The sequence below is a fragment of the Canis lupus genome, chromosome 28 (assembly GCF_011100685.1).
Source record: "Canis lupus familiaris isolate Mischka breed German Shepherd chromosome 28, alternate assembly UU_Cfam_GSD_1.0, whole genome shotgun sequence".
NCBI classification, from domain to species: domain Eukaryota; kingdom Metazoa; phylum Chordata; class Mammalia; order Carnivora; family Canidae; genus Canis; species Canis lupus.
This window is the reverse complement of record NC_049249.1, coordinates 16,878,055-16,892,998: the sequence shown is the minus strand read 5'-3', so window position 1 is coordinate 16,892,998 and position 14,944 is coordinate 16,878,055. Positions and strand designations below refer to the sequence as shown.

The window sequence follows — 14,944 nt, the reverse complement described above, 5'->3', positions numbered from 1 at the left end:
CCCTGACTTCACATTGGAATCACCTGGGGGGGAGCTGTGTGACCTACCTTTGCCTGGACCCAATCCCCACAGAGATTCCACTTTAATTGGTCAAGCATGTCACTTGGGCTTTATAGGTTGTAAAGTCCTCCTGGTAATTCTAATGTGCAGCCAGGATTGAGAAAAATCAAGTTAGAAGTGATATTTGCTGTTCCACCACTACACAGATGGCTGCAAAAGTCCTGAAGAACTAGCTCTGGCTCAAAACTACTTCTCCAATCTGCAGGAATTTCTAGCAAATAGGCACCGTGCTAGAGCCATTCGCAGTGCTCTGTGAGCTGGCTGCCACCCTATGGAACAAGCTGCTTTGTTGAGGGGTGGAGAAGAGGCAAACACTCACATTGACATGGGCAATAAGGATATTATTATCTGTCCTCGTCTGCTGTGGGTGTGCAGATTACTAATACCAAGCCATCTCTTTTACTTAATTGCTTCATTTAAACCAATAATACAACTTCCCCTCATTAGCAAGACAAACCATTAGAATTAACTGCATGATGTTCACTCAACAGGGAGCTCAGCACAAGCTGCTTAGAATTAAAAGCATATTTTTAACACTTCAATCTTCTAGAGTATCGTCAGAAGAGGAGGGTCAGAGTATTAGCTACTGCTACTGACAGCTTATTTTGTTCAAGACTCTGCTCGGCACATTGTGTTTGTTTTCATGTTTAATTTTAACTACAAGTTTAAGAGAAGTTAAGGGATTTGCCCAAGGTCACACAGCTTGTGGGTGGCAAGGCTGAGATTGGAATTCATACCTGCCTGCCTCCAATATCTTTAGTAAGTTATCTTTCCATTGAAAAGAAAAAATAAAATCTATTATCTACAAGCCAGCGATACTGACTAGGAATGGGTAGAACTTGGTCCTTTGTGTATATAATAAAAATAACTCATGGCTGGCAAGTTTAGTGATGATCTTCGAGATCATTAGAATGAATCTGTTTGTCTTCAAAATGTCAATGGTGGCATCTCTGGATAGTAAACTTATGCGTGATTTTTTAAGCTCCTCTTTACATTTTTTCTCCATTTGCCATGTTTTCTACAATGAGTTTGTACTACTTTCATCATCTGAAAAACGAGTGACTCTAAAAAAATAAAAAGTATTGATCCATCTTTGATAATGACAACTTCCCTTGCTATTCCTGAATATATTCACTGCACCTAAATATCAAAACTATCTTCTAATTCAATTTATTTAAAAAGCTGATGCAAACCGTGTCCTTGTCCCAAGGTGGTCAAGGATACTGTTCATCTACAAATCCATGGGGAATAAGGTTAGATACAGAGACAACACCAGGCCTCTTATTTGGTTTCCTGCAATTGCCTATATAAAACATGGTGATGTTTTCCCAAAGGGGAAGTAGATCTTGTATAATGCAAGATTTAAAGCAAGAGAAGGCGCACTAAGCTAAAGTGAAAGCTGCAGAAGATAAATCAAGAGTGAGATATAAAATTTGGCCACCTTCTAAGGAAACAGAGTTTTCAAATAGTGATTAAATTTTTCCCTTCTTTTCATTCTGTGTATAATTCCAAGAAAAAGATGTGCAAATGTTACCAGGATTAAATTTAAATATTGCTGCTCCATCGCTTACATGCTGCCTTCTTAAATTCTAAAGAGCTCATGGGGGAAATGATTTTCTGAATTGTAACTAGGTTGGGTCTGTGATTTGTCTTGAAATTTCTTTTTTAAAATCCAGAATACAAGGACGCCTGGGTGGCTCAGTGATTGAGCACTTGCCTTCCACTCAGAGCCTGATCCTGGAGTCCCAGGATTGAGTCCCACATTGGGCTCCCTGCATGGAGTTTGCTTCTCCCTCTGCCTATGTTTCTGCCTGTGTGTGTGTGTGTGTGTGTGTGTGTGTGTGTGTGTGTCATGAATAAATAGATAAAATATTTTTTAAAAAACCAAATAAAATAAAATCCAGAATACAGGGATCCTTGGGTGGCTCAGCAGTTTAGCACCTGACTTCGGCCCACATCGGGCTTCCTGCATGGATCCTGCTTCTGCCTCTGCCTATGTCTCTGCCTCTCTCTCTCTCTCTTTCTCTCTCTCTATGTGTGTGTGTCTCGTGAATGAATAAATAAATACAATCTTTTTTAAAAATAATAAGTAAAATAAAATCCATAAGACATTTATAAAAAATCTTTTTGCACTCACTTATATTCCCTTGAGAGGAAACTAGTCCATTTTGTGTGTGTGACATAGAATGGGTACAAGGTAGATTCTAAATTACGGAAAAGTTGTTCTCATTATTTGCTAATAATTCCATCATATAAAACGTTAATTTATACAACTTGATAAAGACTTTCCATGACCAACAAGTAATGAACATAAGGTCATTTCAGAAGCTCCCCATAGACCATAGTGCCCTCACCTCTGAAGGGCTTCCTATTACCTGAGTTCATCAACATTAGCCACACTCCTGGCAAGAATTCCCTTTTCTCGGCGAAGTTTCTTAATCTCGAGTTTGAGAATTCTCATGTCCTCCACCCTCTGGTTGTACTGGCTCTCGCCTTTATTCAACACAGATTGTTGGATCTTGATCTTCTCATAGAGCAAAGCCAATTCGTCATTGCGCCGAACAAGCTGAGACCCAAGGATATCTCTCTCGTTGATGACCTAGAAAAATAGGGAAAGGCATGGTCATCAGGGAACAAAAAGTCTCACTTTTCATTATGGCAGCCTCTTTCATTCTGTCAAAGATTTCTCAAAGGCCTATGTGTGCCAGGCATCCAGTGGGCAATATCCTGCTACACGGTCAACACTGAGCTCCTCCCATATATTTGCTGTCCCGTTGGAAAGAGAAAGAGTACGACAAATTATCCATCATCATCATCATCATCATCATCATCATCCACTATTTCTTGGCCCATGGGTGTTTGGGGTGTTTGATTTTTTCCCAATCCATTATTTTATTGTTTAAATTTGAATGACTCTATGGTGGGCTAGCTCTTGCCAGTTTCCACCACTCCTTACTGTCTTACACTGGCCAATTTGTCTTTTTTTCAACCTGCCAAATCTCTGAAAGCATTTAAGTTTCTAATCCCCTAATTATACCTTTGAGTTTCTAACTCCAGAATTATGTAATTATTAGTTGCAATTACATGTGAGCAGTTAGTCTTGTATTAGAATGTAAGCTCCCTGAGGACAGGGACCTTACTTTCCTGTTGGCCAGTGCATCCCCCGGTGCCTCGGGGATAGTAAGTGCTCAATATGACTTGAATAGTGAGTGAATGTTTCATAATTAATCAACAGAAGATGGCTTTCTATTACTGTTCTTCCAATAGATTGAATGCAAGAGCTTAGAGGAGAATGAGGATTCATGAAAAGTTGAATCAAACAGTTATGTCTGCTGATGAGGTTTGCAGGTCCAATGAGGAGATATTCCTACCTGGTCTAATTCCTTCTTCTGTCTCAGCCTCTCCCCATCAGCCTCAGCAATGATTCGCAGGAGTTTTCTCTCTTCCGCTTCCTGCTTTTCAATGAAGTGTTTGGTCTCCAGAGCTTGTTGTCTTAGTTTCTGCAGCTTGGCCTGACAAAGAGTGAAAGATACAGACAATTTTTGCTCTAGGGCAGTAGGACCTGGGTCTTCATGGCCCAGATTTAGAGGCACAGTTGTTCTTATATTCTCCTTTGATGTTTCATTTAACCTGGCTTGATCACTCTCACAAGCAAAACAAGCTCCACACACACACACACATACATGCACACACACAAGCCTGTAAAGAAACAGCAGTGCATGTTGGTGGGAATGTGAACTGGTGCAGCCACTCTGGAAAACTGTGTGGAGGTTCCTCAAAGAGTTAAAAATAGATCTGCCCTACGACCCAGCAGTTGCGCTGCTGGGGATTTACCCCAAAGATACAGATGCAGTGAAACGCCGGGACACCTGCACCCCGATGTTTATAGCAACAATGTCCACAATAGCCAAACTGTGGAGGGAGCCTCAGTGTCCATCAAAAGATGAATGGATAAAGAAGCTGTGGGTCTATGTATACAATGGAATATTCCTCAGCCATTAGAAACGACAAATACTCACCATTTGCTTCGACGTGGATGGAACTGGAGGGTATTATGCTGAGTGAAATAAGTCAGTCAGAGAAGGACAAACATTATATGGTCTCATTCATTTGGGGAATATAAAAAATGGTGAAAGGGAATAAAGGGGAAAGGATAAAAAATGAGTGGGAAATATCAGAAAGGGAGACAGAACATGAGAGACTCCTAACTCTGGGAAACGAACTAGGGGTGGGGGAAGGGGAGGTGGGCGGGGGGTGGCGGTGACTGGGTGACGGGCACTGAGGGGGGCACTTGATGGGATGAGCACTGGGTGTTATTCTATATGTTGGCAAATTGAACACCAATAAAAAATAAATTCATAAAAAGAAAAGAAAAAGCAGTGCACATTACCATGATCATGTTTATTCTATGAGTTGTGCCCTTGAGGGATTTCCATCACTTTTCTATATACGTGTAGCAGAGGTTTCATTGGTATTCAGCAGCTCTTCCCTTACCAGCTAAACAAGGTGAGGATTCACAAAGAATAGTGCCAAGGAGGATGTAGGGATGAAGATGGGGGAGGACCTTTGTACGCACCAGCTCCCGTAATGGTCCTAACACCACCAGCACATCAACTACAAAGATAAAGCCTGTTGCAAGCAAAAATTAAATTAACAAAGATGGAGCCAACTATCTACCTTATAAAAGGTCTTGATGGAACAGCAGAGATGTCACAGTATAAAGAGATATATAGATCCTATTCCTAAGATGTTTCCAATCTAGATGAGAAAATAAGATATACAAGTATTATGTGAATATTAACAAGTCCAGGCAGTGATTTTTCAGTATCACGCAGTGAATTGATGCTACAGGAGGTCAAAGTACTATGGTTGTTAGGGAAGCTTTCTGGAGAGCTCAGATCTTGACTCTCTTGAGGTTATATGGAAATAGTAAGAGTCATGGGGACAGGGTACCATGAACTGGTCAGTTTCAGAAGGAAAATGCATCTCATTAAAGGACACATTCGTTCCAATTCTCAAGTGCTTGTGACCTAAATACCTCAGGCATAATACCAGGCATTTTGCAAGCTACTCTTATCCCTACTCTTATCTTATTTTATAAATGCAATGTGTAATTGACAAAGAAAAACAAATTAGCTTGCCCAAGGTCACACAGCTAGTACACAGCAGAGTTTATTCCAACCCAGATCTTTTGATTCCAAATCCTGTGCTCCCGAAGCTATCACTACCCAATTATTCCAAGCGAAATACAAAAAAGTAAGACCCGAAGGACTCATCATCCATTAGAAATGACAAATATAACCAACTACATCACAGTGGAAATGCTATCTACTGGGTGAAAAAGGACATGGGAGTACCCAGGAATTAGCTTCTAATTACTGCCTGCCTAGGGATTAGAGGGAGGAACTAGTGAGAGCTTTGGCAACTGACAGATATTTCCTAAGTGGAGAGGCTTGTGTTGGGGGAAGGTGTTAAACATGCACCATGCATGCAACTGTAAAGTACCTGGTGTGTTCACCACACAGCCAAGCATCCAGTGTGGCTGGATTAGAGTGTTAGGTAGGGAATAGCAGGAGGTAAAACTGAGCCAGACTGGGAAGGGTTTTGTGTGCCACACACTGTACAGAGTATGCAGTGGGGAGCCACTGAGGTATTCACACTAAAGGAAAGAAGAGTATGTCTTGAGAGGTCCTAGGCCCACATAGGAAGGACAGACCAGGTCAGCACAATAAGAAACAAATGAGAAGAAAGCTCTGATTTCACCCATGCCTGGAAACATAAGGGAGATGACAAAATGATATTAAGTCCCCAACTCTTAATGGCTAACAGGTTGGCAAATGACAGTAAAAAGGTAATACATTTTTCCTTCAAGGAAGCATTGGGACCTCCCTCCCCCACCCACCCAGAAAGTTCACCAAGAGATAGAAAACCTCATATTTGCAAGTGCCTGTGACCCAACCCAACTCTAGTTGAGTTGGACTCATGAAGACCAAGAACCATTAATTCCATACCTCAAGCTTTTGTTCCAACAATAGAAGATACAGCACACCTAGGATCAGACATGTAATGTCACAAACGAAATGTATCTGGCTAATGGGAAACCAAAGGGTTCTTTTGTGACATTTGGTTTGTTCACTCACAAAATATGTTTTGGTCCAGGGATAAGCAAAAGGAAATAAGTATTGAGAAAAGATCTTCTTAGTATTTACCACTTTGGGGGATTGCCTGTTGGGAAAGAGAGCAAAGAACCAGCATTTCTCTTTCTATCATCAGTTACGGTGACAATGAAGACAGCCATAAATACCTGTTTGGCTCATGTTTTCTTTAATAAAATTTTTATTTTCCCAGATGTGCAACATTCCCTTCCCTGTTCCTAAGTGCCAAAAGCTGATCAGAATCCATCAGCAGAACAAAATGAAACCCCTGTTATATTAAAATGCAATCAACGGTGTGTAAAAGTATCTGTCTGAAATGTAAAACCATTCACGCGTTTGGCATTGCTGTGTTTTTTTTTTTCATAATATATCAAAATTCTGAGTGGTCTCCTTATGTCATAAATTTATGGGCTGTAAACAAGATGTGGCATTAGACTATGGCAGCAAATGTTAACATCAACAAAATACCTTGAATCTAATGCATTTAGCAGCTATAAATCTGAGCTGTCTTACCCAGGAAAGATGGTAACTGCTATGTGCCCAAAAGCACATCAAGCAATGTTCTGGGTGGACCATTGGGTATCCACAATTCTCAAGGTGTTACCAGTGGTATGAAGTTGTAATACACTCACAGGACACACTTGTTAGTCACTGACTCCACAATTAGTTTTGTGGCAGGTGTTTACAGAACATATATCATCCTTTTTGGCTGCAGGTATAAATCATATCTTAAGAATCAGACTCACAGGTGTTTCACCCATTTGCACATGATCCCAATATTCACTGCATTTCACAGAAACCATCCCTTTACATCTAAGACCTAAAGTTTTCCAGCCATGGGAATAATTAGGCTTTCCCTCTCTCTCCCATCCAGGTCATCCCAGTAAAAGGATAAGGTGTCCCGAAGCCAGTCACTAATGTGATGCTGGGCTCTGGACATAAAGAATCTGCTGCTGAATTATTCACCAGGAATCAAAGTGCTGTCAGAATGATGTGGGATGATTTGGAGGTGATGAGGCAGATCAGGGGCTTGTTAGGACACTCCAAATGAGATGGCTCCGTCAGCACTGATGAAACAAGGCTGGGACGGAATGGGCAGATGAACACACATGCAGCGATGTCTATGAGGACTATTGACATTCTGTCATAACCATAATGTGCTGACAATGTCTAGAATACTGAGGAGTCAGTAGGGCCGGGTAGCAACTGAGAAAGAAAAAGAAACATGAAAGGAGCAAGATGTTTCTTTTGAGGGGGATGAGTGAGGACAAAGATGATCTATTATGGACAACTGTTTGTCATCTTGGAGAAGTAAATTAGGTTGTCCTATCAAAAGGTGTCTCATGGTCTACCACACAGGGTGGGGGAATAGGGGTCTTGCCCTTCCATGAGGGATTGTGTGCCCACAAAGCTTTGTAGAACCCAATAATAATAAGCTAAATGTCTCTTGGAGCAAGGTTACTTGAAAATCTGCCCTTCCCTCCGGGGTTTTGGTTTGCAAACTTCAGATGCATGAAATCCAGAGACCTGTGTGAAACGTGATTCAAATATGAGGCTAAAAAAGTCAAGAGGCTGAAACTCAACATTTGAGCTGTCATATTTTTCTAAAGAATGTCAAACAGGCTTCATGATAGGCCAAAATTATCCAGTCGAAGCACCATTGCAAGTCACCCTTGGATAACCTCAAAGAATAAAGTAAGCGGACATCCTTTTTCTATTCCTCATTCTTACCTCAATGGGAAATGCTAGGGAGAAAAGTCATTGTGGCTTCACAATAAGTCCAAAGCAATCACCTTTCTATAATCGACGGCTCCAAGCTCTCCAGACCCTGGATTCCCCATTTAGAGCAGACTCTCCAGGGCAGAAATCTTTTATACTCATCTACCATGTTCACCCACTCCCAGCTCTGCTAGTCCTGGACCAAAAAACAGAGCCCTCTTGCCCTTTATTTTCTTTTATTATGTTGCTTATTTGGAGCTACACATGCATGATGATGGAGGACATCACTGAAACAAATATTAACCAAAGTCAAACTCTAGAGAATTAGGAATAATTGATCTGTTACCTAGGATATTGTTTTTTCTAAAGCAGAATTTGGTAGAAGGCAGTTAGTTCCACCTTGGACCCCATTATGGGGTAATAATCTTTTGAAAAGAACATTAGCTGGGGATGTAAGAGATGAGGATTGATGTCATCCTATAAAAAGAAAAATATGATGTACCAAATAGAGTTAAATGGAAGCCTTGCTAACAAAGGGTCCATGAGGCCCATGGGTGAAGCAATATTTATAAGATTCCTCTGATTCATTCAATGGTAAATAAATACATCCCACTACGGGCTTTGGGATGGAACAAGTTACCATCTGCAAAATTATTTTTACAAACAAAGAGAACAGGGGCAAAGATGCAGGCTATTTTCCAATTTAAAAAAATATATATTTATGTTTCTTCATATGGAAATTAATTTTAATGCAGAATTTTTTTATTCCTTTTTTATCATAAGCTAGAGTGGGGAGATGAAAGTCTCAGATAAATATCAATTATCACATCTTTTCTGTTGTATTTTGATCTTTCTTATACCAAATGTGCCTTGATTTCCTGTAGTAGTTTTATTTCCATGAAGACCTATCATTAAGTTGACAAAACCTATTAGGAAATTGAGAGTGCACATTTCAATCTATGGCATTTTGGAATCAAGGAAATTTGGTATTAAAGTGTCCAACACCAGCTGCACATTTTCAAGATAAGAACTATCTTTCAGGGATGCCTGGGTGGCTCAGCAGTTGAGCGTCGGCATTCAGCTCAGGGCGTGATCCTGGGGTTCCGGGATCAAGTCTCATATCGGGCTCCCTGAGAGAAGCCTGCTTCTCCCTCTGCCTATGTCTCTGCCTCCCTCTGTGTCTCTCATGGATAAATAAATAAAATCTTCACACAAAAAAAAGAATTATTTTTGAAAACTATTATGTGCAGAAACCAAGACACCAGGTCTCTCATTTGCTATAGATAGTTCCTCCAAGTGGCTCATAAACATGCATGAATATTCTGTATATACATTTTCAAGATGAAAGTAATACTTTCATACTCTAAGAAGTTCCTTTTTAATTCTTGGTCAAATGGATTAGAAGGGAAATCTATTGGATTAGATAGGAAAAGAAAAATACATTAGGTTTAGTGAATGTGTATAGTAAAACAACTTTGGTTCAAGGATTGAAATTATACCATTTGAAATAATGGTATAATTATTTGGTATGTATACTTGGAAAAAGTTTTTGTATTATCTTAGTAGACATACAACATGCTAAGTTCATAGATTTAAAAGGATTTGTCTTAGTAATAAATTTGAAGACAGAGGTGGTTCCCTGGAAGAGTGGCTAAGGATAGTGTGGGCAGAAAAGTCAGGTGCACATAAAGCAAACAACTATTAGGAGCAGAGGGACAAAAGGTCTTGCCAGCACCATCTTAGGAGGAGTTTGGAAGAGTGGGATGTGGGTGTTGGACTCAGGCTGTAAATGCAAAGGGACTATAGCAAGTCTGTAACCTCCAGGACTTCTTGGGCACTGCCCACCTGCTATGTTCTCTTCTGCTGATGTGATGGTAGCAGCACAGGTGAAGTAGGTACTTATGCATCTCCACTGGCCTCCTCCCCCTTCCACCTGGGAGCACTCCCCATAAGGAAGCCTGACCTAGAGGTAGTAGAGCTCATCCTCCTGGGTCCCTGGTTGCTGTCCCTGTCCCCTTTCCTTCAGTGAGCATGAAGCCTGCCGCGAGTGGGGCAAACAGACAGACTTCTTCTGGTCCATCACTTTTCTTCTAAGTTCTGTACCTTCAAAGTTTCCTTCTCCTTCTCTATCCGCTGCTGTTCCAGATGTAGCTTCACAAGTGCTGACTCTTTGGCTGAGATTTCTTCTTTCAGCTGATCTACCTGATGGGTCATAATCTTTAATTTTCTCTTCATCTCTGTTATTTCATCCTAACAAAATGAAAGAAGGAATCTTTGAAAGTGAATTAAATAGACATCACCATCTGTATAGAATTCAATACATATTCAATAGCTTTTAAAGGAGGTTCTCTCAAAACAATGGTCTGAACAATTACCACTGGGCTGTTCCTTTGTATCTTGTGCCCATCAACCAAGTACTTCATAGCATTAACTCTCAAAATATTCTCATGAGATATATACAAAGTATGCGTAATGACTATGCCATACACAACACACATACAACAAACACATACGTACAACACACAAAACACAACACACACACAACACACACTACATACTGCATGCAACACATACAACAAACACGCAACACATACAGCACACACAAAAACACAACACATGACAAACACACACACACAATATGCACATCTATTCCTCATTTTATAAGGAAGAAATTGGCCCCACAACAAACATTATAACTAAAAGATTACAAAGCAAAGATCTGCAATTAAATGACAAGAGCATGCTGCTCCCCTCTGAGTCATGATAGCTATTAGCAGCTCTAAAAATTAGAAACAGGAGAATGGCAATTCTACATAATAATTAAAAGCAGGACCATGATCTTCACATCCCATCGAGTTGTATCATTTCCACTTCAAACAACCTGATAATTCTGCACAAACTGATCTTCTCTTTCAGGTGAATTCCCTGAGATTTCTTGCTTGCCCTGTTCTAAATTCTGCCATCAGGAAAACAGAAACTGCTTTAAACCCAGAAGGGGGGGAGGAGTCAAATGTAAAGACATAAATATATTCTTTACCTGAGCCTCAATCAGATTTTTGCTATACAGATTCCTGTCTGATCTCACAGCTTCATAAAGGTTCTGTTGCTGTTTTAACTTAGTCTCTGATTCAGCGATTTTTTTCTTGTAGTCAAAAATCTGCATTTCACGGATTTTTATGTCTTCCATGTTCATGAGGAGCTGGAGAAGAAAGAAGTATATGAAAGGGTTAAAGACCCAATCTGTGGTTATCAATTTGGGACAAACAGATTTTGATCTAAGGGTAGCTGGTAGAAATGTTCACAGCTGGTAGAAAATCTGACTGAGGCTATAATCACTGCGGTACAACACAGAAATTCAGCCCAGCTGATTAGGGGCAAACATACATTTTATCACACTAGAGTTCTGCTCAAGCATGAAGGCTTAGCACAGTTATTTTGTGATCACAAGAAGAAAAAAAAATAAATAAAGGAATTCTTTGAATTCTGAAAACCTCTCGGGAACACCCACCCACCAAAAAACAAAAGAAAAAGAAAAGGCACGGGTTTAAACAGATCTTCCCATGGAGCACTAAGAAAGATAAGAGATAACTTAGCTGTTTGGCCACACTCACAGCTTTATAAATTTAACCACCAGAAAGAAAAGTGGCCTTTGGACATCGATAGTAATCAAAACGCTGTCTTGCCAATGTCAAACTCGCTCCATCAGGGAAACTCAAAGGACTTCATAAAAATGCATTCTGTTGTGCTCAAAACATTTCTAGGCAAGATGAGATGTGAGAATAACTGCCTGTTTTTTGCAAGTATGAAAAACACAGGCACCGAATTCCACCGTGAGCCAATAACTTCTCAACAAGCAATCCATACCGTTGAAATTACATAATCATGACTCTCAGCTGCAGTGTCCACAGAAATTGATTTTTTAAAGACAAACTTTTTCGAAAATTCCTTAAGAAGAAAAACTTTAGCAAGGAGGACTGATTGAATCAATGGAATTATGGTCTGGACAAAAGCTAGAACATACAAAGAGAAAATTCTCCAGAGTTTTACTGCCTCACAGTGGCATTCCCTTAATTAATGATTACAGCTAAAGGAGATAAACAGCAATGTGACAGATAATAGAGGGCAGGGCATGTCCTTGCAGTCACATGGCCAGGGAAGTTTCCTCTGAAGAGGAGGCATTTTATCTAGAACCTAATGATCAAAAAGTACTTAGATTTTTGCCATGTTCATAGTCAGTGGGACTCAAGTGTGGGCTACCTCCAAGCAACATGCTCCCGAATCACTGCTATACATAAGCCTTTCGTTCCATCTGTGGAATTAGTATGCCAGAAAATACGTTCCAAGAAACTCTAAAGTTTTCCCATCAGAGGTAATGATGCCTAGTGTTTAATATATTTATCCTTTATATCTTTAAATAAACACCTTTCAAAGTTTTCTTAGATATATTTAAGGAGGGATGGGATTAAATTTTAGTAAATGCATTTTGGCATATATTATTTTGTACCATTTTTTTCTTATTGGGTCTATTAATTTGATACACTTACTAATAAATGCTTCCCTTTACAAGTATTTTAATTTTATTTCTTTGTACAGAGCCCCATGTGCCATAATTTTAAATAAATTCAGCAGTGTGAAATATTTTTTTCCTTTTACTTATTTATCTGGACCTTCCTTCTCTCTTCTACCCATATCAACCCCTTACCAACATATAAAGCAATGATTAACAATTTAGTATGTATTCATCCACATTTTTCTTTGAACTCTACATATTCTTCTACTCAGGCCTTCTAGCACAGTAATAGCTAATAGTTCTCAGACACATTCTACGTACCAGGCATTCTATATGTATTAACTCATTTAATCTTCACAAAATCCTATGAGATGTGCATTATTATCACCCTCATTTTACAAAGGAAATTTAAGTCAAAAAAAAGTTAAAAAAAAGTATTATCATCCATAGCTACTCAACTAGTAAATATTCAGACACAGGGATTTGTTTATCTTCCTTTGTCTTGCTTTTCAGGTTTTGTTTTTATTTTTTAGCAAAATGTGATCTTCTAATATATATTTGTATGCTTTTTAATCCCTCAATAATACTTGGGAGAATCCTGTAGAGTAGGTCTAATTCATTCTCTTTAAAGGTGGTTTAACACTCCACAGTGTGGCTGAGCTATCATCTCCTTAGCTCTTCCTCTGTAATGGGCATTAGCTTGGCTTCCACTTTTTTGCCACTCTGAACCCTGCTGCAATAAACATCTTTGTACATGTGTCCTTATGCACTGTGTTTTCAATTCTGTTGGGATGGATTCCCAGGAGTGGAATATCTGGCTCAAAAGACATATATATTTTTAACTGTAATAGATATTGCTAGATTGCTTTCCAAAATGGCTGTAACACTTTACATTTCCATAGTGCCAGCAATAGTTTTCTTAATAGAAAACTATCCTTGCGGTTTCAGGATAAACCCTCTTTGGTCATACTGGATGATTCTTTTAATGTACTGTTGAATTTGGTTTGCTAGAGTTTCATTTAGAATTCTGCGTACATATTCACAAGTGATCTAAGTCTATAACTTTCTTTTCCATTTTATTTTAATATCAAGGTTTCTACTAGTTTGGTAAAGTGAACAGAGTATCTTTCTGTTCAGCCATTCATTCACTCACCCATTTATTCATTTACTCAATAAACATGTATTGAGAGGATTTATCTCTCAATGGCAGGCACTGTAAGAGCACTAGTGACGTAAAGAACAATAAGACACATTCCCTATCCTCAAGTTCACCTCTAGTGAATGACTCCACCACAGAATGTGTAGTCAAGGAATAAATAGAACCAGGAAACTAAGACATGCATTAGGTGTTATGAGAGAATCAAACACTGGAAGGTTGGGACACCTGGGTGGCTCAGTGGTTGAGCATCTGCCTTGGGCTCAGGGCATGATCTTGGAGTCCTAGGATCAAGTCCCCTATCAGGCTCCCTGCATGGAGCCTGCTTCTCCCTCTGCCTATGTCTCTACCTCTAACTCTCTATGTCTCTCATGAATAAATGAATAAAATCCAAATAAACAAATAAAATCTTTAAAAAAAAAAAACACTGGAAGGTTAATGGATAGTTTCTTCTGAGAATGGTTGTACACATATAATCTGAGCAGTTAATATTTCGGATTTACATAATTTGTGGGAACTACCTCTTCCTTTTTATTCTTCAGCCATCCCAACCAAGGACTCACATCAGACCCCAAGCTCTCTCCCAGACCTGGAGTCTTTACTCATTATCCCCACGGAAGGCATGGGTTCTCTATCAATGCAAGCAAGGTCAATCGGTATCACTCCCAAAAGAATGCAAAGTGCCTGAGCAGCACCTTTTCTAAAGTTATGTAGCCAGAGAATTATTTGATTCTTCAAAGTTTGAAAACCTCAGTTCTAAAGTTTTTGGGCCCTCTGCGAGTATTGGAGAAAATTCTTCAACTTTTTTAGTGGCTTCCATAGTTAATGATCTTCTCACATTTACTACTTCTCTTCAAGTCAAACCTTGATGTATGTACGTATTTTTGAGAGAAGTACCTATTTCAACCCATTTTTTAAATGTATGCCACTAGATTCGTACCAAGTATTTTTATATGCTTTCACTGTTTTATTGTTATTAAAGGTGATCGTCCACTTTGTATGTAAATAAAGTAGCAAAGAGTAAGAATGGTTGAGGGCCTAGAAGGAACAAAATTTAAAAATCCGACACAAGGAGATTTGGAGAAAAGGTATGTGGATTGATCTGAAATGAAAAGAAACCTCTTTACTTTTCCCATCATTTCTTTGATCCCTATCTGTAGATTCCTTCAAAATGAGTAGCAGGTGGTCTTTAAGGTACCACCACTGGTAACTAAAATGTGTAAGTTTTAGAAATAACTGTAAAACCTAAATAAGATATCCATTACTGGGGATCTGTCGTTTGATTAAAAAAAAAAAAGGGGGGGGAAAGGCACTATTTTGGACTAAAATTTAGCCTTTCTAGGA

General features: G+C 39.3%; 1 protein-coding gene across 1 annotated transcript in view; it reads right to left on the bottom strand.

The window, feature by feature from the left end:
* CFAP58 (cilia and flagella associated protein 58) overlaps positions 1 to 14,944 on the bottom strand; it is a 99,175-nt gene that overhangs the window by 52,451 nt on the left and 31,780 nt on the right. Inside the window, exons 10-13 of the mRNA XM_038578739.1 lie at positions 10,972 to 11,133; positions 10,038 to 10,184; positions 3,432 to 3,572; positions 2,436 to 2,659 (exon numbers count right to left, since the gene is read on the bottom strand). Of these exons, the coding sequence (XP_038434667.1) occupies positions 2,436 to 2,659; positions 3,432 to 3,572; positions 10,038 to 10,184; positions 10,972 to 11,133 (674 nt within the window). The remainder of the gene's footprint in view (positions 1 to 2,435; positions 2,660 to 3,431; positions 3,573 to 10,037; positions 10,185 to 10,971; positions 11,134 to 14,944) is intronic.